General features: G+C 38.0%; 1 protein-coding gene across 1 annotated transcript in view; it reads right to left on the bottom strand.

Moving 5' to 3' along the window:
• Positions 1-23,456, bottom strand: part of ror1 (receptor tyrosine kinase-like orphan receptor 1) — a 122,655-nt gene that overhangs the window by 9,226 nt on the left and 89,973 nt on the right. The window contains exons 2-7 of the mRNA XM_083566173.1: positions 19,270-19,341; positions 12,998-13,285; positions 12,619-12,655; positions 2,102-2,229; positions 971-1,288; positions 636-881 (exon numbers count right to left, since the gene is read on the bottom strand). Coding sequence (XP_083422299.1) covers positions 636-881; positions 971-1,288; positions 2,102-2,229; positions 12,619-12,655; positions 12,998-13,285; positions 19,270-19,341 — 1,089 coding nt within the window. The remainder of the gene's footprint in view (positions 1-635; positions 882-970; positions 1,289-2,101; positions 2,230-12,618; positions 12,656-12,997; positions 13,286-19,269; positions 19,342-23,456) is intronic.

The raw sequence follows: 23,456 nt of genomic DNA, 5'->3' as shown, positions 1-23,456 counted from the left end.
TATTCCATAGTTTGTTCTGGGAAACTGAGCTCATGGAATTATTTCATCTGACATTTATTTGTTACTGTACAATATTGTTTTTTTTCAATTTGCTTTTAGTTTAAAAGTTTTACTTTACATTTAAGCTACATTTTACATATAACATTTAGACTTTATGATTTACTGGTATTACTACTACATATATAAATGAAAGAAATATGTAAGTGAATTATTGAGACAAAATTAGATATTAGTAAACTAATTATTCAATGGTATATAATGCACAGCCTTTCTTTAGCTAACTTAAATATATGTAAATATCACATTACATTCAATTAGATTTCTCCGTTCACTGATACATTTAATTCAATAACTAACGATGGAAAGTTCAATTATAAAATTCTGAGATTTCTCCTTTGTGGCCCACACTTTTATTTATTATTGATTCGATGACTTCTGAATGAGTAGCACCTGATACTGAGTGCTATTTACTGTTTTGTTTATCATCCCTACTGCTTTAAGTGCATATGCCATTGTTAGGGTTATAAATGATTCAATTATAGAACATTATCTTAGTCATGCATCCAGAACCATATGTGGCACCTTGTAACATTAAATGTGTTAAGAGAGCAGTGTGTGTGTGCACTGATCCTCACCACAGGCAGGGATGTCACACATCTCCATGCGAACTCTCTCATCCAGAGTGAAGCACCAGGGCGCCTCCTGCTTGCTGCCTGGGTTACGGCAGTACGAGTGGCCGCCGTTTAGCTCTGGATAGCGCACAGCGAGGTAAGTGTGGCTGTGTGGATACTGCGAGTTCCACGGCTGGCACTGGCGGCCTGACCTCGTCATACTGGTGGTGCCCCGATAATCAGAACCGGTGCTGTTAAAGCACTTGTGATCTGTCAGAAAAGAAACAGTAGGTTGCATATTTAGAATGGGAGAAACTTAAATGCAATAAATGCTCATGAACTGAAAAAGACATGCTAACTTTTGTTGATGGACTCGCCCATCGGGATGCCTATCCTCATGCAGTTGGTTGCCTCAGGGCTGTCTGAAGCAGCCAGGTCATCACAGTTGGGCAGTTTGAGTCGTTTGAGGATGATGGGGTTGGAGCGAGCGATGATGTACTCCGTCTTACACAGGTCGTTCTCCAGGATCTCACACTCATCCTTGCACAGGTCTCGCGGTTTATCGATGCCAGAGCTTCGGTCACATGTGGGGAAGGCAAAGTGGCAGAGCGAGGGGATGGCAAACTGAGAGCAGCGATCTGAGAGGTGGTTCGATGTTCCAATCATAGTGAACGCAGCTGGAGAAGAATGGAAGATAACAGAAAACTGAGCACTTCTCATACACCAGAAATGAACTTTTGACACAGTATGTCTCATCCATAGACATCTGAAATGTTTAAGATGCTGGCTTGGCTCAAATAAAGCTCTCAAACATCAATAACAACTAGAACTGCTGACGGAGGCCAGGTTACTGCTAAAAAGTAGCTTATTACACAATGATTTAGCACCTTGACCTCCAAGACTCCCACAATGGTCATATTAATCCATGGGAAAAGTCTAGTCTCAGGTCAGTCTGGTTTCTAGACTGTGTTGTTTCTCATGGACAATGATGAGAAGTTACCAAAATACAGAGATGAGCCTGCTGGATGGTGAGAGTACATTTTCTAACAGAAAGGAATGTCCTTGAATTGCGTCCATTAAAACATTAATCACAGAGACTCAGAGAGAGAGAGAGAGAGACAGAGAGAGCGAGAGAGAGAGAGATTGCTGGCACTGGTTCTAACGTGCTCATATTTCTGAAATTGCATCTGCACAAACAATAATTGAAATTTTACAGAGTGACTTGAGGTAATCTGGCAATTTCACTGTGTGTGTGGTAGCCAGACATTTCCTACTTACGTGCAACATTACATACAAAACCTATTCTAACATTTCCATGACAATTTTCTGTGTTGAAATTAAAACAAGACACAAAACAAAAGATAGTGTTGTTTTTCTACTAAGAAAAGTGTGAGAGAAACTGTACCGTTCTTGTTTTTATTTACATCTGGCCAAAATAAAATGGTAGTGCTCAAGACAATGGCTGAAGGGCAGGTTGAGAAAAGCATTACCGGTTATTTGAGTTTCGATCTCGCCCTGCATTTGCAGGGAGTCCACAAAGATGCTCCGGTTCCCGATGAAGCGAGCACAGGCTATACCTCTGTATGGCTGGCAGAAGCCTTCTTCGTCAAAGTCTTCACTAGAATATTAAACAAGACAAGGGCAACATTTATTTTATGAAATAGAATGGACAGAATATGAAAAACACATGCTGTGATCTATTCTGGGGCCTAGCCAGGGGGTCTGTGATTTTTTTTATTTAGCTACAGTGGTGGAAAGCACATTCCTTCTTTATCAAAGTGTATAGTTAAGATTGCATTCTTAAAGTAATTGGTGCATCATACAAATCAATTCACATAGAACTATTTTGCTTTTATTCGTAAATCTGTACACCGTGTGGTAAATTAAGTTTAGATTGACTTTGAAAAGTTTCTTAAAATTTTTTTTTAGAAAAAAGCCTATAGTAAATAATGAGCAGTTCGATTAGTAAACACTAGAGGGCAGCAAATAGTCCCAATTGTAAAAGAGACTAGAGGTTTACCAAAAAGACTCATCCTAATCTGAACACACTTTTTCCTGACTCCTGATAGTTTTCTCTCACTCTTTCTCTCTCTCACACACACACACAACCAAGTATAATTCCGATTTCAAACACAAAATATTATACATCATGACATGAGTATATGATAAGTATAAAAAATTAAGAGTTATTGTGTACACTTGTAAAGTGGTGAACTGTGGGCCGTAATTGGGACCATGTGCACAGGAGGTTGCTTGAGTTTGAAGAGCATGTGAGGAATCATGGCGTTGCTTTACAGTGACATGTCACATGCTGCTTCCACCATGATGTCACACTACTGCACATCTGTGAGCTCACTAAATACAGAAAAGCTGCTTTGATTTACCAAGATAGGAAGACAATGTAATTTTCAACATTAAATGGAGAAGGTGGAAAAAATCTGGACTGTATTCAAACAAAAAGCAGAAGCATTGCAAGCTCACATGCAAACAGGCTGGTGTGCGAGTAAATGGCCCTGTAACAAGTGAGACATATGAGTGAGTTCATGCACATGTCTGAGACAACCAGACTTTTAAAATATGCCAGAGTCACGAATATGGATTCATATCACATCAAAATTTCACCCATATGCGATTCTTTCGAAAAACTGTTGCCAAAAGTTTTGAAGCACACAATTATCTAGCATATCTTAGAGTCTTCAACAGAGCCCTAAACTTAACCACAATGAACACCTCTGGGATGGATTGTAACACCCCAGGGCTCCTCATCCAACATTACTGTCTGACCTCATTAATGTAAAATCAACAGCGGGACAGAATGTTCAGGAACTGAACAGTTAGGAATTACATTTTAAACTTTGTTTTCACTAACAAATTTCACAACATTTTTAAAAACACATTATTGTGTTAAAGTGACATTGTCTAGATGAATTCACTAAAGGTACTGTAGGGGCCGCGGGGGCGCGTCCAAAATTCATGGATTTGAATTTCTGTAACATCTCTGTTCTGTGCTGTTGTGTATATAAAGACGTCAACATGTGTGTGTGTGTGTCTTGGCGCAGTGGAGATAATAGATTCGGTTTGTTGATATTCGAGCACAAGCCCTGGAGTCTAATAAGAGCATTTGCCTTTTCCCTGCTCATCTGTAGTCCTGGAAAAGTCCTTATCTCCCATATCCTGCTTCTTCCAGCTGCATTCATTCGAAACATCTGTTTACATGTCAAACATAATTTTTTAAACAATTATAGTCATGATTATTAATCATTGTTTCTTATACCACAGAGAGCCTGATGTGGGGCTTTGGCCTTTCGAATTTCGTCATTATACTAATTGGGAATATTTAATTAAAACTGCACATAAACATGAGATGTCTGTGTAGCATGTATAGACAGAGCCTCCAGTGTCAGTGCGTTTTTATTTCTTATTTGAAACTCTCTTCACTTGTTAGTGTTCCAGCTGATCGACTTTATTCATCCAAGCTAGCTAACATCAGGTTTTTAGAGTGTAAGGCTATAATTAAAGTTGATATAAAAAAAGAATCAATAAGGCTATACACAAGGAAGTCGCAAAAAAATGTATCATTAAATTCTATCATGAGCTGACAGTTGGATTATGCTACTAATTACCATAATGCAGAAATGAAACTCAAAACCAATCTTAAATGAGACCCTCATGGTCATAAAATTGTGTCTATGGATTTGACAATTACATCCTGGCTTAGTGTGATAGCAATTAGTTAAAAAGATTTTGGCCTTTAACATATTTGCTAAAATAGCAAATGAAAACTGGAGACAAAATGACAAGTGGAGTCTCATCAGGCTACATTTTTTTGTCTACACAGAGCCCTGTAATTAGTGGTTTTCAGATCATCCAAATACAAAATTTACAGGCCCATTTACCATCAGGACATATACAACATATTTCCAACCACAAAAATCTGCAAGTTTATGTAGGTACTGTGATACCACATCATTTATTATTCTGCACACTGTTGTATGCAGTCAGGAATAATCATGTGTGTATTTTACTTCTAATAATATATCCTGACAAGCTAAACTTTGCTTCAGAGTAAATGGAGAGTAATACAGCAGTTTCAAAGCAATGCTTAGGATTATTTTGATGTTCAGAAGATCTGGTACTACATCTAAAAATTGAGAAGTTAAAAGAAGACAAGAGCCCATTCATGACTTTCAGGATATTCTCTCAATATTCAACCTGAGCGTGTAGTGTGCAGGATCATGCTATTGTGTCTGCTTTGCCCCTGCATTTTTGGGTCCATGGTCTGTGACCGGTGGCCCGAGCAGAAGGGACACAGGGCCACTGAGGGACTCTTATTAGAAGCACTGAAGAAAGAGAGGAAAGAGTTCTTATGTTACATTAACACAATAGCAGCCTCTATTAGGTGAACACTACAACTCAACCCTATAACCTTAGGCTCTCCAAAAAGAGGGAAAAAGAGAGAGAGAGAGAGAGAGAGAGAGAGAGAGAGAGAGAGAGAGAGAGAGAGAGAGAGAGAGAGAGAGAGAGAGAGAGAGAGAGAGAGAGAGAGAGAGAGAGAGAGAGAGAGAGAGAGAGGTTAACAAAAGCAGGAAAACCAAATTTTAAACCTATAATTTAAAAGCATTATAAGTGAATATAATTAAGCATGCTAATATGATTACTGTAAAAATGCCAGACATTACTGGAGAAGCGGCTACACTCAATAGCCAGGATGATCAATCCTCATTAAACTCTTTCCTCGCCAAACTGGAACATCTTCCAGAAAGCACAGAGAACCTCAATCCCATCTCTTCTCGCTTCATCAGGGATGAACTACATCACATCACGTCACATCCCCTGTGAGTAATAGTTTAGAAAGCAGGCTCAAATCCTTAAATAATAGTCTGCTAGTTTTTTTTTTCTTTAAAGCTTTCTAAACACACGTTCTATGCTTCCAAATCAGTTTATACGAGTGTTTGCTAAAGAAGTAATATATTAAGCAAAATGGCCTTCCAAGGCGAGGAGAGGAGTGAGACAGGTCTTGTTTGTTTTTCTACAAGCTGCCCTTCAGTGTTTACATCTCCTTCAGTATTAACAGACCAGGCATACTGAGGTGTGAAATCAAGACTTTGAAATGCTGGAAGTGCACAGTCCAAAGTTTGTATGAATGTGGATGTGGATTAAATTGAATTCTGACATTGCTATTATTAGGCTGTGTGATTCTTTGTTTTTGCTAAATGTCCAGTCAGATCTGCCTAAACAAGGCTGGAGTTCATATAGTAATCCCTCCGGAACCACATTCAACTGGCAAACCACAACTAAACTGACTACATGACTATATAATTCACATAATTATAAGGCGATGTGCAATACAAATCCTCTCTGCGGGAGAACTTTCCATCATGTTTTCATATGTGTGCTGCAGGTGAGTCATTTACTCCCTTGCGATTTAAGTAGAAAGCCTGTAGATTAAAATCCATATACATGTACTATAAGAACAAGATAATGCCTGTTTGACGCAGCCAAATATTTCTGAGAGAAATGAGGGAACCATGAATAATTAGGTCTTATTTCAGGGTGATGTCAGGAGGTAAGAAAACACTGGGAAGTCACGGAGCATCCCAATATTTTAGCTTCCCCACCTGCTGTCAAACTGTCTCTGTTTCCCTTAACAATTCCTCGTGGGGTCTTTTAACCAACAAGGCAAATCATTTCTATTGTCCTTCTGACAAAAAAAAAAAAAAGAATTCCATACACTTTGCTCTGAAAGTAAAAAAAACAAAACAAAAAAAACAAAAAAAAAAACAACACCACCATTTCCAAAACTGTAAAAATTCAGACCAGGCATGCATTTGTACGGCTCCGTTTGACAGAGTCCAAGGGAATAGAGTTCATGTTCTCCAAGTAAAAGTAGATTTATTGGCCCCTCGTCTCTACAAAAGCAATGTGAATAAGATATAACATATCCCCTCAGTGATGAAAGTGGCAGAAGGAGAGCATTTCAGACCTTTCATTCATGTTTACAGCTTGAATCCTGTGCCCGCTGCGGCCTAAATGGAAAACTATCAGCGGATTTTGGCAGTCAGACTTTGTTCATGGAAAAACTCAAGAAGGAGATGGATTCTAAGAGGAGGAGGGGAGCGAAGGAGCAGTACAGCCCTGCTCACCAGGGACAGACTGGGTTTACTATGGGACTTACACACATCGTCTAAGAGTCTGGACTTCAGTCTGTGCTTATTTGTCTGCGCACATGTAAACTGTTGAATGAAGACTGTTGTTTCTCATTTATTTGCTGTTAAATTCTCGTATAACATTTAAAAGACAGAAAGGTTAGAGGAAAAATGTAATGCTTATATGAATCATACTCTATATACCAGAATTAATGGGGAAAAGATAAAGCTTGGAGTTTAAATGAGAAATAAAATAATACTGGCTTTTTTTTTTTTTTTGGTTTCTCATGAAATGCAGATACTGGGGGATAACAGTGGGGGTCATTCATTAGGGCTCCACACAAGTTATCATGATACAAACCTTTTTACTTCTCTCCTATGGGGTTAATAGAGGACTGCAAAAAGGCCTTAGGTGTAGACAATGCATCACTTGTGCTGAAGTATATTACCTGAACTAGTGATGTGAAGAAATTTGCACCGATATTGCAGTTTAAAGGACAAACCCATTATTTTCCCCATGTCTGCCTACTACTCAGGTTTACTTTGCATGTCTCCTGTGGTCCATTTGTTAGCCCACTTCAGTGAAAAGGGACAGTGAAAGTCAGGAACACAACTGAGCAGCTATTATCTGCTTTCTAGACTTCTATTGCTGAAATGACACAGAGATGATGATTGCCAATGCTTGTACAAGTTTATAAGGTATGGCAGTGTTGGGAGAGTTATCCAGCACTGTGTTTTCTTTCCTGTCCGTTTATGAGACACACCATGTTGGTGCACAATGAAGGTGGAGTTTAAATGAGTTAAATTGGTGAGGCCAAAATTGTTTTCAATATTTATGTGAAGAAAGCTATGGGTATTCTACAATACACAGATTTACTTTATACTTTATAGATGCCACAAAAGAAGCTGTTGTAATATTTGCATAGCCCAGATAGGGTCAGAGTGCAGGGTCTCCCATGATATGGTGCTCCTGAAGCAGATAAGGTTAAGGGCCTTCTTCAAGAGCTTAATCGCAGTAGCTTTTGAGTGCTGAAGGTTAAAACCCTGACATCAGTAAACCAGAGCCTTAACAAGCGAGTCAAAACTCCCATAATTTACTGAGTCAGTTTCTGTGTGCATCTAAGGTTGCAAGAGATTTCTTGAGCTGTATGCAATTCTAGTAGCTTCTGAATACCACTTAAGTCCAAATCTTTGACAGAGGTCTAAATATAAATGTATCTAATTAGGTCTTTATATCCTCACTACACACACCTAATTAAATACAAATTTAATTACACAAACTGTTCTTAACCAAATAGTCACATTTAGGCAAACCCAAAAATATATAAAAATCCATTCACTCTTAGATGCTAGACTATAAATTGCTGCTGATAAATGCAATGCACATCATGACCATGTTTAAGGTGGCTGAGAATGGTCCACCACCCTAATAATATTTGTTTAGCAGTAATCAGGTGGTTGTTCATTTCCAATCAATGAAGTTGACTGGAATGGAAAGCAAAAGTTGGCTGTATACTGTCTATTTTGCTGATGCAATGAGGGTAAAGCAGTTGATGATAAAGGGTAGTGTGTATTGTCAGATGGATGGTTAAAAGTCCGCAATGACCCTTTTTCATTGAGGGGATTCAAGTTTCACACAGCAGAACAAGTCAGGCCAAAGGGCGAGTCCCAAGTGACTTCAATATTCAGTCAATCAACACTTCGTTAAAAGGAATGCCTATCAAGGCAAAGGCTGTTTTCATCTCTCTCTGTGTTTTTCAACCTGATTTTGTGAATCTGGGCATTGTTTGTATTAATGAAGAATATACCCGAAGAAGGCACGGATTTAGCTAATTAAGCTAAGCATTGACTCTTAAAAAAGAAAACACAAATGTGTCTAACTCAAGCTGGTAAGGAATTAATGTTGAGTAGTAATAGGTAAAACTTATTGAAGGTATCCGCTACCATAAACAGGTGAAATATCAGCAATATTTAAACCATGACTAATTGAAAGACTAATAAATAATAAATAATTTAAAGAATTACATTTGCTGAAATAAATGTGCAAAATCATTAGGAACATCATTGCAGGCTCACAGGAAAAAATATCACTGGTTTTATGAGTCTAATAAATCATTGTGACAACTGAACATGCATTTCAAACAACCACTAACTTATTTTAATGGCTGTATAATTAAGTCAGTGGCAACAAATGTCATGCCAGTATCATTTGAAATATTTTATCTACCACCTAAACCATTAAAAAAAAACTGACCTCAGTTTTTAGAAATGGAATTTTAGGTTGGCTAATGGATGTCGATGGCTCTAAGTGGATAGAAGGTGCTGCTGAATCCTTGCTAAACAGTGACTCGTAACTCTCGTGCCTAAATACCTCTGAGAAGCCTAATGGAAGTCGTTAGTTAAAAGCAGGGCAGAGGGCCCCATTAGGATGTGCACTTTCAGAATGCACTGAGGCTTCTGGGATGTGTCCAGCACCCGTACTTTTCCCCTCTCGGCCTTGAAGGCGCGAAGGTGGTCTGGACTTCGTTAACCACCCTGTTCACTTCATCGTTCAGCTGGAGAGGAGAGGGGAAGGAGAAAGAAACAGAGGGTCTCCTTTTTCTCTAGTGCATTTTTTTTCTTTCGGTGCTGAGAGAAAAGGTTCCCAAGCCAGACTGAGGAAAGTCAAACAGTCCTGACAGAGCAGGGATGGTAATATTAATCTTCTCAAGCGGCCAGAAAACGTGATGCTATAAACAATGTGGTAGAGACGAAAGCCTGTCTGCTTTTCAAGAGCCTGGCACTAAAGAAGGCCCCACTGACATGTTTCAGTAGATACTAGTAGCATGGATAACACTGTTTTCATTAATCTGCTCCTTTAGAGGAAAACGTCAGTACATGTCTGTTTACATTAAATCTAATGATATTTTTATAAGAAGAACCTACAACTTTTCTTCCCAGCTCTTGTCTCCTAATATTAATATGCATTTTTTGCTTATGAAGATTAGAGTTTATTCTAACCCTAACCCTAGATTTATTTTAGGAGGTTTGTGATGGCAGACTGAGATATGTCTGAGATATCTTATACAACCCTGAAAATTAAGGGCTTGTGATGCAAAACGTCTGTGAAAACTACAGGGGGGCGAATAAAATAAAAAGGAAAAAAGTCAGCAGGGGATTTGCTAAACGTTGTGCATATTCTATTCTGTTCCACAACAAACAACCACATTAACCCCCAACTTTAACTACTGAACATAAAATGCTTAAAGTTTTATACTAAACAATATATATACAAATGGGTGGATAAATTAGATGCCTGGGTAGCCAGGAGAAGCAGAATGCAGGTCTGGGCTATTAGCACTCTATTAACTAATAAGCCTGCACGCATGCTAATAAAGTTTACAGTTGATGTGCTAACCCACCTCAAAGTGGCTTATATAGGGTACTGGATTTAAGGATATTTAAAATCTTGAAAATTGTACTTAAAGCTGAAGAAGAAGCTGAAAGGAAATACTTAATAAACATGCATAAACAGTTATTAACATCAAACCATTACAGTATATCTTAAGCTGTGAAGCTGCTGTCATGTTTTTGTCCTACTTAAGCTGTCATGTGCTGTCAAACTATCACGTTTGCATGCCTTGGTTTTCAGCAAATGTCTAAACAAATTTGAGACTAGTAAATAAATACCAGAATTCAATTATAATGCGAACACACTAAGTTTCACTTTATGTTGTGACTGATTGTTCAGCAGACATACTTGACCTTTACATTGTCACAAACACAGTTAGGATCAAGAATAATTCCTGCCTCATGCTGAAGTAAAATGTCTTACACACATCATGGTCCCCATTGTCAAGCCACTGCTTCTCACTCACTCACTCCATATATTTCTTTAAGGAGGCAGGATGACATGCTTAAGCCTTAGCTCATTTTAGCAAAGCAGTAAAACCATACCCCCCACCCCAAACCCCCCAAATCACAGATGCTGCATGACTAATACAACACAGAGGTGTGTTTCTATAGGACAGATGTCCATCTTGTGAGTGACATTTATTCCGGAACAACAGTATACTTTGTTCAGCTTTTATGGAGGCCCTGGTCCCTTCCTTGTCTGTGGTGTTCGATTACCTCCGCTGCAAGTGGTCTCCATAAAGCCGCCAATGTGAAAAGCTAAAGGCAGCAGGAGTAAAAAAAAAATAATAATAACATATTGCATTTATTAAAAGACTATGAATAACGCTCTTTAATGCATGTTGTCATAAGGCACAGCGGTGAGCAAACTGTGTAGTGAGGGTTCACAAGGAGGCCGGGAGGGGAGGCTGGATCTGCACTGGTGTTCAAGACCGGCTTCACTTTCACATCCTTGAATGATGACAACCAGAGAAAAAACAAAGCTTGTCTCTGATTTGAAGCTCAGGGGCTCCCCTCTATCGAACCAAACTTAACAGCTATGACAGGACGTCTTGTACATAACCCAAGGAGTTCATGTAAAGAATATTTTATAAGCAAATAGAAATAGAAACGCAAGGGAAAAACCATTTTAAAAGCCTGTCAGAGATGACAGTACTGGAAGACATCTTGTTCTGCGGTTAATGTAGGCGAGAAGCCAGATTCGCGGAGTGCTAAAAACTTAGTGAAGGTCTCCTAAGCATATCTGAGCTTTTGTCTAATATTATCTGTTTACAACATCCCAGTATTTGTTGTGTTTATCGTAGTTTTCAGTTCCTTCACTTCCCTCCACTCTCACTCATACAATGTCTGTTCTATCGCTGTGCAATGAGTCCAGGGAATGCATTTATTACTGCCCCTGAAACCCTCATAAGCAACGTCCCCTCCTCTCTCGCCTCATTCCAGGTGCCTCGCTCTTTACCAAAACCGCCGGTCTGACACATCCCTATGAAAAAGAAAGTAGAAAGAGTGTTTTTTTTCGTCTTGAGCCCTGGAAGGATGGTGCACTCTGATGATGACACTAATGATAACCAACAGGCTAAAGAGAGTCTCAAAGGAAAGTCTGTGTGCTGAAAGCACCACCCCATTTAAGAAGGGTTATTAAGGCTTTAATCAACGTGAATGTGAGCTGGAGAGAGGCCTGGCATTTAACAATAGCTAGACAGAAAGGTCACTTCATTAAACGTTTAACAGCATGGAGGATTTTTGGAGTTACAAAAGATATACTGGTGAATGCTTCAGTTTCTGTTATAAACACTGACATAACCACCACAACAAAAAATATTCTTACAGAAGCTACTATTATTACAGAACATGTAATAATAATGTGCCTCATCAATAAAGTGCACTATGCATGGTCTGCTCAACAACGGCCCGGCATGTCTGCTGCTGGGCTGCAGCCATTTCAACCACCGCTTCGATAGCTGGGCTTGACAAAAAAAAAAAGAACACGATTGAGTAGGAGCAGTAACGTTTGCTAACTAAATAGGGCCTAAGATCAATTGTTTAATATAAAATACTGGTTTAGTGATCATCAACTCCATATACAGTTTTGTCCATTTAAGGGCCTTGCGCAGGGGCCCATGAGCAGTAGCATGGTGATGCTGGGATTTAAACTCACAACCTTGCAGTCAGCATATTAACCACTAAGCTACCACTGCCCCACAGGCTAATACTGCAGGTTTCACATATAGTATACACATATAGTATACATACATATGCTTTACATGCTAAATGATTTTCTTTAAGTTATTTAGAAGGATAATATAGTGTACTGTTGAACTAACACACATTTCTGACCCTAGATGATTTTTTTTTTTCAAAAGGTAAGCATGGTGCTTTCTTTCTTCCAGTTTCACTGCTGTGGTTAATGGTCAATAATGAAGGTGCTTGGATGTGGTACAAGGTAAAGAGGAAGAAAACGGACTCACGGTGAAGGCTTTCCAGACTGGGGGGTTGGCAGCGGATCTGGAAAAGAAAGAGCAGCACTTTTTTATACAGCAGATCAGACATAAACCATGCACTGAGCCTCTCGTGAACACATGCTGCCAACATTAAGCACTGGCACAGTACAATGAAAAGAATAACCATTTTACTTCATCCAACAGCAAATTCTTGCTCTGGATTATACATTTTTAAAAAAAAATTTTTTATGAACGGACACATTTTTGTTTATTGATGGAATGGATTGTGCACTTGCAAATAAGGCATTAAATCTATATAAGTTATCAACAAAAACCATTCAACACTATTTCTAGATCAACCGCCGAACACGGAGAGTGATGCTATGCGTTTTATAAAAAAACCTACCAAATTTTACAAAGAGGATTCCCGTGGTTGAGACGGTGCCATAGCTGTTGGTAGCCACACACTGGAAATAGCCGGTGTCAGTGGTGTCCAGGTTGCGAATGCGCAGTCGAGAGCCGTATGGAGTCTGTTTGTAGGAAACACGTCGTGCCTCTGGGGTCACCGGAGCATCATTTTTCAGCCAGCGCACGCTGGGCACCGGATTTCCCGACACATGGCAGTGCAGTTCGGCAGTCTGGCCCAGGGATGTAGTGATGTTGTTCATGGGAGCATCAAGTCTGAGGAAGTGGTCTGTAGAAAATAAACGAGCGAGTGAGAATAAAAATTGTGGATTGGAAAGGGAAACTGTTCTGTTGGCCATATAATTTTGGTGCGCAATAATTGAAGACTCTGAAGTTAACACAAGAAATGCTCCATGTCTTCACAGAGGTTTGTATAAAAAATGCACAGCGCAACAATTATTAAACAATAAAGATTTATTAAAAATGCATTTACAAGTGGGTTTTAATAGAGAGAAAAGACTTTCAAAATAATTTTTCCAATTCATTGTGTTTGTTTTTACCATGTTTTTACCATCTGTAACAAACCACAAAGATTTGCTAGCAATCTTTTACAAGGCAGTTCAGGGTTGTATGTGCGGTGGTAAATCTTTAATTTCACCGGTGTTGAGATTTGTGAAAAGTAACGACATAATCTAGAAAATGCAAATTTTCCCAAATGCAATCTGTGATAATCTGAGACATTCTGTGAGAAATCTGAAGCCGCACTTTCATAGTTCACGGCTTGTGACACCCTCATCACCTATCTGTCTCCTCTTTACTGAACATCTACAACCTACGCCTCATCATTGGAGGTGTGGCAGTGTAGCGCAAAGCATAATCTAGATGGAACATAAGTTTTGCAGTGTTCACAATTACTCTTTATACCGGTTTCTCCTGAAAGCATGGTCTGCATTTCACACTCATATACACCAAAATTCCACTCAGCGTTCATCTATACATCATGTTTTAATCATAAACTGACCTACAACGTTCTCTGATGAAGTAAAAAAAAAAAAAAACAAAAAAAAACAACAAACATATTTAGCAATTCTTTTGCTATATTGTTGCTTAGGGTTGGACAAATAAGTAGCACAAATGAGCTCATTTGGTGTTCGGTTTAGAATTATCTTTGTTTACATTTACGGCATTCAACCTCATCCAGGGCTTCTAAAACCTTTCTGCTACTGGTACATTAGAACACGCAGTAACAATACTGATCTGTTTAAAAAGTCTGTTTGAATATAGTTAGAAAAGTGTATCTTTTTTTAAAGAAATGCTAATAGGAAGGTATGAATTAAATAGTAAAAAAAAAAAAAAAAAAATTACTATTTATTATATTTTTTGCATCAGGAACACACAGGCAGATGAAAACACCGTCAAAAAAAAAATTAAAAATAGAAGCACAGGACAATGTTGTGGTATAACTCAATGCAATACATAACCCACTATACATAAACGACTTCAAGGTTAAACATATAAAAAAAAAAATGCTAAACAGACTCCATATCATTTACGTGCAAGTAGAGGACAGAAAACCACATTACGGAGATGAAACTTTAGCCAACAATTTGATCATTTTCTCAAGAATGCAACATTAAATAGCATCACTCTAAAGCTGTGTTAGAAGAGGATAATAATCATGAACTCATTTGTAATCCTTAGTCTGTATTAATAAATGTAACTAATACACTATACATTAGTCCATTATTTTAGTTACCATTTTTTGGCCTAGTATCTGGGCAGGTAACCCTCTCAAGTAAGACTCTGCAGCACACTGAAGATTTCAGCCTAGTACACATTAAGTCTCTATTTGCTTTTATAATAACAGCGCAAGATCTTACATTTTGAAGTGTTCTTGTGGAGATTTATGCTCATGGGTTGCATAAGATGTTTAACAGAGTTTAAACTCTAAATAACAGGCCATTCAAGATCTGTCACTCCAACCTATGTAACCAATATCATCATGGTGCTCGTTTTGTATACGGGGCATTGTCATGCTGAAACAGGTTTGGGTCTCCTAGTTCAAGTGAATAGAAAATATCATATTCAATTATGTTTGTGGTTAAGGATTTTGGGAAGAGGCTGGAAATGCCAGGTGTCCTAATACTTTTGTTCATCTTAAATATGTTTTTGTGATCACTTGATGATAAGTAAAAGAAAGTCCGAGTTGTTCTACACTCTAATCCTGAACTCTGCGGGATTTCCTGAGACATCCCGCAGCCGCGTGACCCGTTTTGCTCGCCTTGCACAGACAGGCTCTAGCTGCCGGGGTTTCCTGTCTCCTGTGTGATGCCAGTATGATGACACACTTCAAGAAAACACCATTCCTTTCCCAGCATGTGATCTCCAGAAGCACAATGTCGGTTTACGGGACCCTGCCTTACACTGTGTTCTGCTTTAGGAAATTTGTGTCCTGGTTTTGACCAGCTTTCATTCTTCATTTACAGAGACATTTCATTGCTCAAGAATGAAGCCAGACTGGGCAAAAATGTCAGGAATGTGACATTGACCAGGAAATTAATAAAAGCATATTGAGTTGGAGGCTATTAGGGTCGGGGGCAGGGTAAGAGGCCCCTGGGACCCACAGCTGTGCAGCAATATACACAATATTTCTCTCGCCGGATTTCTCTCACTAATTTTCTCTTTTAAAAAAAACAAACACTTGTTAAACTACTTGTGACAGGAGCAATTGCCGAGGTATTTCTACTGTTACAAAGCATCTGCTGCTCTATGCCTTATTTTGACATTATCTCGACTGTTACTTTGAATAAACATCACACAAAGTTATAGTGGTCCTTCAGGAAATGCAAAGGCAACTCCTAATAGAATGCAGTTATCTTATTAAAGAAACAAATCATAGCATTATACCTATCCAAAAGAATATTTAATACTTTAGTAAAACAAGTAGAGAGAAACGCAATAAAAACTAAAAGACAATCAAACTGAGAAATCTACAAAATCTAAATGCATCCATAAAATTTACATATATTTGATATAAAAAGATTTCCTTTCCTCCCATCGTTACAATATGCCATTCTTATCCATGTCATCATCAGACTTTCCTTTCTCATAATCCTCTTCCCTTCCTCTAACCCTTCCTTTCTCCTCCTTGGCCCTATCCCTTTCCAGTCATTTCTAAGGCTGCCAAGGGAATTAGCTTTTTCCCCTCTTCAGGCACATCTCTCCTCTGTCCCCCTCCTTTTAATCTCCTTTGTTCAAACACCAGCTCTCTTATAACAACATACAAATGCTGCTGTCCAGACTAACGGATATAAGCGCTAAACTTCAGTTCCCACTAACACATCTGAGGCCCCACCATTTAGAGACACGCTGTGCAAAAAAGTATAGTCTGACAGAGTTAATTCCAGATGTACTGGCAACCTTCAAAGTAACAAGACAATAATTATGAATTCATCTTCAGTAACTGCTTCATCCTGCACAGTTGTGGATCACAAATGATAAACATGTTTGGGTTTATTTAAATGTTTAACTGTTTTCTCAGCATAATAATAATTGAATTTAAAGTGCCTCGTATGTTATGCCACACCATACACTTTGAGCCAAAAGAGTCAAAAAAAAAATACTATTTTGGCACAATGCATGCAGGTCAGCCAATATATAACTAATTAAAATATTTGGCAATAGTTCAGCTCTAGGGGACTATGCATCATAATTTGGGGCTGCTTCTCTATAAACATACCGGACCACTGCACATCATTGAAGAAAACAAAAATTGGGTGATGATCCAGAACATATTAGAGGCCAATTTGCAGATGTTTGATATTTCTCAGATATACAGGTGTTGTCATGGCCTAGTCAAACTCCTGACATGAATTCTATGGAAATGTACAGTATACAGACTTTTGAAGTGGAGAGGCCATCAGTGAAGATGGGGACTAAAAACAATTTTGCCAAAATGAATACAAAATAATTTGTGTTCTGAGTACATTTGACAAATTGCATGTTAAACTCAAAACTGTTTATGATTACATAGTTTTTATTTATACGTAATGCACATACATTTGATGTGGATAATATGCACTGGAATTTCCCCATGTACGACATGATATATTTTTCCAAATACACAACCTCCTGCTAAAATACAAGGTGGTATCAAAAGGTTTCAAGGCTAGTTTTGAAACACACCAACAGATGGCAGCACAAGGTTGCACGCACAGTCACAGGGTGCACAGACCTTCATAAATCAATGTGTCAAAAGACATCCTCCTGTGCACATCAAGAGAAGTGAAACTGGTGCTATTGTGACCACGTGGGCACTCTGGCACCGAGCTCTCCTCATAAATCAGTTTCTCGCAACATGATCTCACTACCGCATCCACAAACTTGCCAGATTTGGCTCCTGAGGACCTCGCAATATTCCCGAAGATGAAGATTCACTTAATGGTCTTCATTTTGACACCATTGGGGAGATCCAACAAGATCCTTGACTTGCTTAGAAAAGAAGACTTACAGGACACATTCCAGAAGTTGGAAGGTGGGAGCGTTGTATTGTTGTGCAAGGGCATTATTTTTAAGGTTATAGTGTGTAAACATATATAAATAAAAGTATTACAGTCTAACCTTTTGATACCACCTTGTATATAATTGTGGTAAATGCAAGCAAAATATTAATAGGAACCTTCATAGAAAAACTCTGGCAAGAAGAAAGGGGAAAGGATGCATTTTGGCATGCATTTTGGGTTTTAAGTAAACACTAGACAGCGTGTAGGTGTTGGCCATGAGATATTTGGACATGCTGTGTACACTATTTTGAAGATTTGAGCGATAACAACAGAGGTAAAAACAAAATATCTGCCTCCAAAGTTTTAAGTAAAAAATGGTGTTTGTGAGTTAATATGAAGATAGAAATTTTAATCTTTTTTTCTAAAGTCTAAAAAAGTAACACCCATTCCTTTTAAAATAACACACAACACAGTGTTGCAGAATACGCAACAATGATTTCATTATAATGACATTTTGGTTGGTTCCATTGCTTTTCTTGGCTTTTCTCAATTATTCGGGGTTGCCCAGTAAGATGGGATTGCCTGTAATTGTACTATTTTAATAATCCTGAGCCAAAAAATACAATTGGCTGTTTGTAGCATTTTGTCACATTTCAGAACTGTTTCACTCTCAACTGCACTAATAACTGAAACAGTACATCCAATACAGCAACGCTGAGCTGTCTGAAAGAAAAAATGTTTTAAGGCAATTATCCATCCTGTTGGTGATTTTCATCACACATGTGAATAATTTCTGCACACCAGTTTAGCCAAGGATTCATTAAACTTCAGTAACCACTTTGTCAGGGTTGCTGTGGATCTGGATCTGCTTCTGGAAACACTGGATGAAACCATCACATTTGGTGTCACTAATCCACCTACAAGTATGTTTTTGAAAGATGGGGGAAAACTGGAAAAACCAGAAGAAACATACACCAACATATGAAGAACATGCATAGAAACTCCAAACAATAAACCCGTGATCGGGACCCTGGAGCTATGAGGCAGCAACACTATCCATCCAAGATTGAAATCTTTTTTTTACATCCTTACTAGAACATCTCCTTTTAACAGATTCAGTATTCAGATCTGCATCTTATCATTGGTAAAGTCCAAAACTTTAAAATAAATCTGATGTAACCTTGAACAAATCCTTGAAATTCTTTAAGGCGGCCAGGTTTCCAGAGTAATTAAGCCAACCGAATGTCTTCAGAGCACATTTCTTTCATTTAACTGAACAGAGTTGACTTGTTAAAGAATACAAGGAAAATTGGAGCACATCAAAAAGATTTAAAGGAACGAACATGAAACATTTTTTAAAAAGGGCCATTACAATGTGAGGATTCATATTTCATTTTCCTCTGCAAGTTTGAGTGCACACAGTGCTACGAAATAGTTCAGATATTAATTAAAAATAATGGACAATCACAAAACGTACACAAGCGCGCACACGCGCGCACACGCACACACACACACACACACACACACACACACACACACACACACACACACACACACACACACACAGGAATCAAGGTGATGTCAGTCACAATAAGTCTCCTTGACAATTTAGACTCCTAGCTAACAAGCTGTAGGTATGAATGCAGTCTCCTCTAGCAATCAAAACAAAGTTCAGTATGCAGACAAAACATCAGGTGATCACCGTTCCTCAGGCCCACACAAATAGGCAGAGATACAACCCAAACATATACAGCATGGCAGACATACTTACCTTTCTGTGCTTCCCTGGAAACATTCCAGCTCGAGGCAGTCACCACGTTCGGCTCGGAAAGAACTTCAGCCCCTGTGCAGACAAAAAAAAGTGCTTCAGTTTCTAATAATCATTTTGTGGTTGTATGGGCCTAAACACACCAGTGTGCGAAGCATTTTTCAGAACATTCAGTGAAAGACAGGTCTTTATTGGCACTCTATTCATGTCAAATAGAGCATGCATAAAACAGCCTATAATACAACATGATTACAGACTTTGTTACTGTACAGAAGAGATTTCATTACAGTGTAACGACACAATATCAGCAAGCGCTGACAGGTCTGGAATTAGTGATGCTATGCTTACAAAGGATTCTTTTCACTCATAGCAGGGAAACTTTCATCACTTCGGTCCGCCGAAAACAATAAACAATGAGTGGGTCTTTGCTGGACACAGAGAGGCGAGCTGTACAGGACGGAGGTGCGCTCTGGAGTGGAATTCATGCCGTTAGCATGTGTCTGTTTTCTGTCAGTCATTGAAATACATGCACTGAAACGCTGGAGCTGTATCCCACTTTCCCAATGGAAAGTCAGCGTTTCTAGCTCCTTTTCAGCACCAAGAAGAACCAGGGTTGTAATGGGCGCTATTATTTAGTTGTTGTGACATTTATATATTTACAAAACACTTTATTTGAAGGCTTGTTCATATGGCTGATATATCAAAGCACATAAAAGCTCAGTAATTTTTCTCTCCATTGTCATAATGTGTGAGAATGTTATTTAAGCACAAATTTTATCACACATTATGGCAAAATTATTCTGATTACTATTTTCTAACTTCACCACACAAAATATATAGCTAATGAAACAAGAGCTAACTAGAGCGGATAAAAAAAAAAAAAAAAAAATAGCATGTGATTCAAGCTGCAATGCTATAAACCATTAGGCTGGTTAATGTGACAACCATAACAAGATGTTTTATGAAGTAAAACAATCAGAAAAGTAGTATTTTTCCTAGCTGCTAAATGTTTTATGGCAGTTTTAATGACGTACATCTTATAAAAGAATTCATCATTAAAGCATAAGCACACACAAGAGCACATATTAGCATGAGACATAAGTGGTCAAGCTAATAAACATTATGGCTGCTATCCTTACGAGTGCTGGACATTTTATATCACCGTGATCTCCCATGACACGGTTATGACTTGGGTATGCCAATATTATGAGTTTTGGAAAAACGTGTTAACATTATTTACGAGAATGCTGTTAAAGGGAATTCTGGTTCCTCTTAAGGTTTTTTTTCTTATGCCATCTCAGGGAGTTCTTCCTTTCCACAGTCGCCACCGGCTTGCTCATTAGAGACAAATTTAGAACTTGGAAAAAACAAACAAACAATCTTATTGATTGTTTCTTAGCACATTATCTGTGTAAAGCTGCTTTGAGACAATGTCCATTGTTAAAAACGCTACACAAATAAAAAGGAATTTAATCGAATTTTAAGACTTAGACTATAAGGGGGAAATGGTAGAATTAGTGATGAGAAGTGATGATAAACTCATCTGTTTAACTGCTGAAAAAAGAAATCCAGTAACCTATACAGCTAATTTTATTGTAAGGGTTAATTTTAAATGAATATAAAAAAAAAAATTGAGGTTGGATATGTATTTAGCTCTTTATTATGCAATCTATAGCATTGTCTATTATGATATTCATGTGTTCAGTGTAGATGCTGTAGGATTTGACTAGACATTAATGTAAAATCTTGTAAAACCCTTCACTGTTATTCCTAAGGAAATTCCCACATATAGTGACGTAATGGAAATGTGGAAATAAAAAAAATGGATCCCTGAACAAGCTTAAATAAGGGCGTTTTCAGTTAAAGTTAGACCCTTGACATGCAAATGCATAGGTGAACTCACCTCCAGTGCCTACAGGAGATGTGTGTGTGTGTGTGTGTGTGTGAGAGAGAGTGTTCATGCATGCAAACTGGAACAGTGCTAAGAGTTCTCTCTCTCTCTCTCTCTCTCTCTCTCTCTCTCTCTCTCTCTCTCTCTCTCTCTCTCTCTCTCACACACACACACACACACACACACACACACACACACACACACACACACACACACACACACACACACACACACACACACACACACACACACACACACAGCTGCTGTGTCCAGTGTGCCAAGTACATTGACTTTGTACTGACAAAACCATAGTAGATCCTAAGGGCAAAGCGAGTTTCCTCCTCCCCTCCACCCTTAAACAGTATCTCAACAAATTCTTAACTGAAGTAGACAACCCATAGCAAAAGCACACACCTAGCTCACAATCCGACTGACACAAACGACCTCCTCTTGTCCGACCTGCCCAGAGTAATTACGAACACGTGTACGGTATGTAGATGACAGAACACACACCGTGAAGACACTTTTAATTCTCACATATGTGGAAATCATTTTGGTGCATGGCATTTTCTTGCCTTTATATAATTACACACGTGATGGTTCGTTCTGCAGACCTGGCATGCAAACATACGCTGAATATACAGAACATGTGTGTAAAGGTAACGCAATATCCACATATTTAATGCAACAGGAACCCTATTTAAATATTATTAGGGTTGTGGAAAGGAAATCCCTGCCAAAGGCAACTGATGAAAACATGGTTATGGATTTTTTTTTGGTTCATTCAAAGAACAGCCATTCACTAAATAAAAATAACTGCAGTTAATCCTTCTGTCTAATCCTGTCAAAGTGCACCTTACTTTTATGTTAACAGTGGTACATGCCAAGAAATATGCACAGTTATCTGCCTTTGATCAATAAAAAAAAAGGAGGGTTTTTATATAAAGCGCTGTTAATGCCACTTTATTTTAGAAATAAATTGACAAGATTGAACTTGTTCAATTACTTCTTATACATTTACCATGGGACAATATTGAAATACGAAATAATCACATATAACATTTATACTTATTAAAATAGCTTGGGTTGATCCATACTAATTTCTCATATCTCATATCAAAAACAATGCTGAGTTTTTAAAAATATATATTTTTAGCTCCTACAATAATACAAGAATTAATCATAAGTCGGTGTATAAATCTAACAGCATTTAGTCTCCACCTAATTCAAGAGCCATAGCTGATAGTTCTGACTTAAGTTTGTTAAACATTAAAAAGTTTTAAGTTACAATATCTACAGCCAAAAACACAATCCATATTGCACAACAATGGGGTGGGGGTATTTTGAAATTAAAATTTTCAATTTATTTCTCCATATGCAAGATTTTTTGTTCAACTGTAAACCTAAAGAGACGATAAAAGAAGAATGATGGTGTGAACAGAACAAAAGATGAACGGGCAAACTGTTGTAGCCCTTGCATATTGATGTCAGAGTGGTATAACATTACATTTACATTTGTGGCATTTAGCAGGCGCCCTTGTCCAGAGTGACGTACAAAATTGCTTTGAGTCTCTAGCAATAAATAAATCTACGCTGGTACGCAAGATTACAGATTTACGATAAATCAGACTACAACTCTTGATTTTTACAATGCAAACTTGGAAAGTGATAATTTAAGGAAGAATAATCCAGGGCAAGGGGACATCACTTGATTTAAACTTGCCATAATCATCCTTCAAGTTATATAACATGCAAAATGATTTAGCTTAGTAAGGTCATGAGAATATGTTCACTACAGCAGACTAAATTCTATTTATCAAGCAATACATTGTGTACTTAATCATTTATAGTTATTTTTATGTCAGTGAGGTACATTCTTGTTATCACTTTAAGAAATCAGAACATTCTGTTTTTTTTTTTATTGTAATTTGGCCAAAACTTTATTGTAAAGTTGGCCAAAGTATCAATTACAGCTTCTCTGAACATCTCTGACTTCTTAAAGGCCTTAAAACAGGAGACTCCCCCTGAAATTACAACAAATAAATAAACACTTTAATAAAATATTAGAAACTATAGCACTTTCAAATAAGTGCATAAATATAAACCTATGTAGCAGAAACTATTCAAAGAAAATAATATAGAATTTCAATCAGACTGGAGAATTCATGCCATGTCACTAAGAACATTAAAGCATATGAATCATTGCTTGCACAAAGCAACATTTCGTCAAAGCTCACACAGCTTAAGCAACTATATACACACACAGGACATGTGGTAGTGTTAATTACAAGCTAATTTT

This window comes from Silurus aristotelis (assembly GCF_946808225.1).
Source record: "Silurus aristotelis genome assembly, chromosome: 2".
Taxonomy (NCBI): domain Eukaryota; kingdom Metazoa; phylum Chordata; class Actinopteri; order Siluriformes; family Siluridae; genus Silurus; species Silurus aristotelis.
Note: the sequence above shows the minus strand (reverse complement) of the source record. Positions and strands in the feature narration are given on the sequence as shown.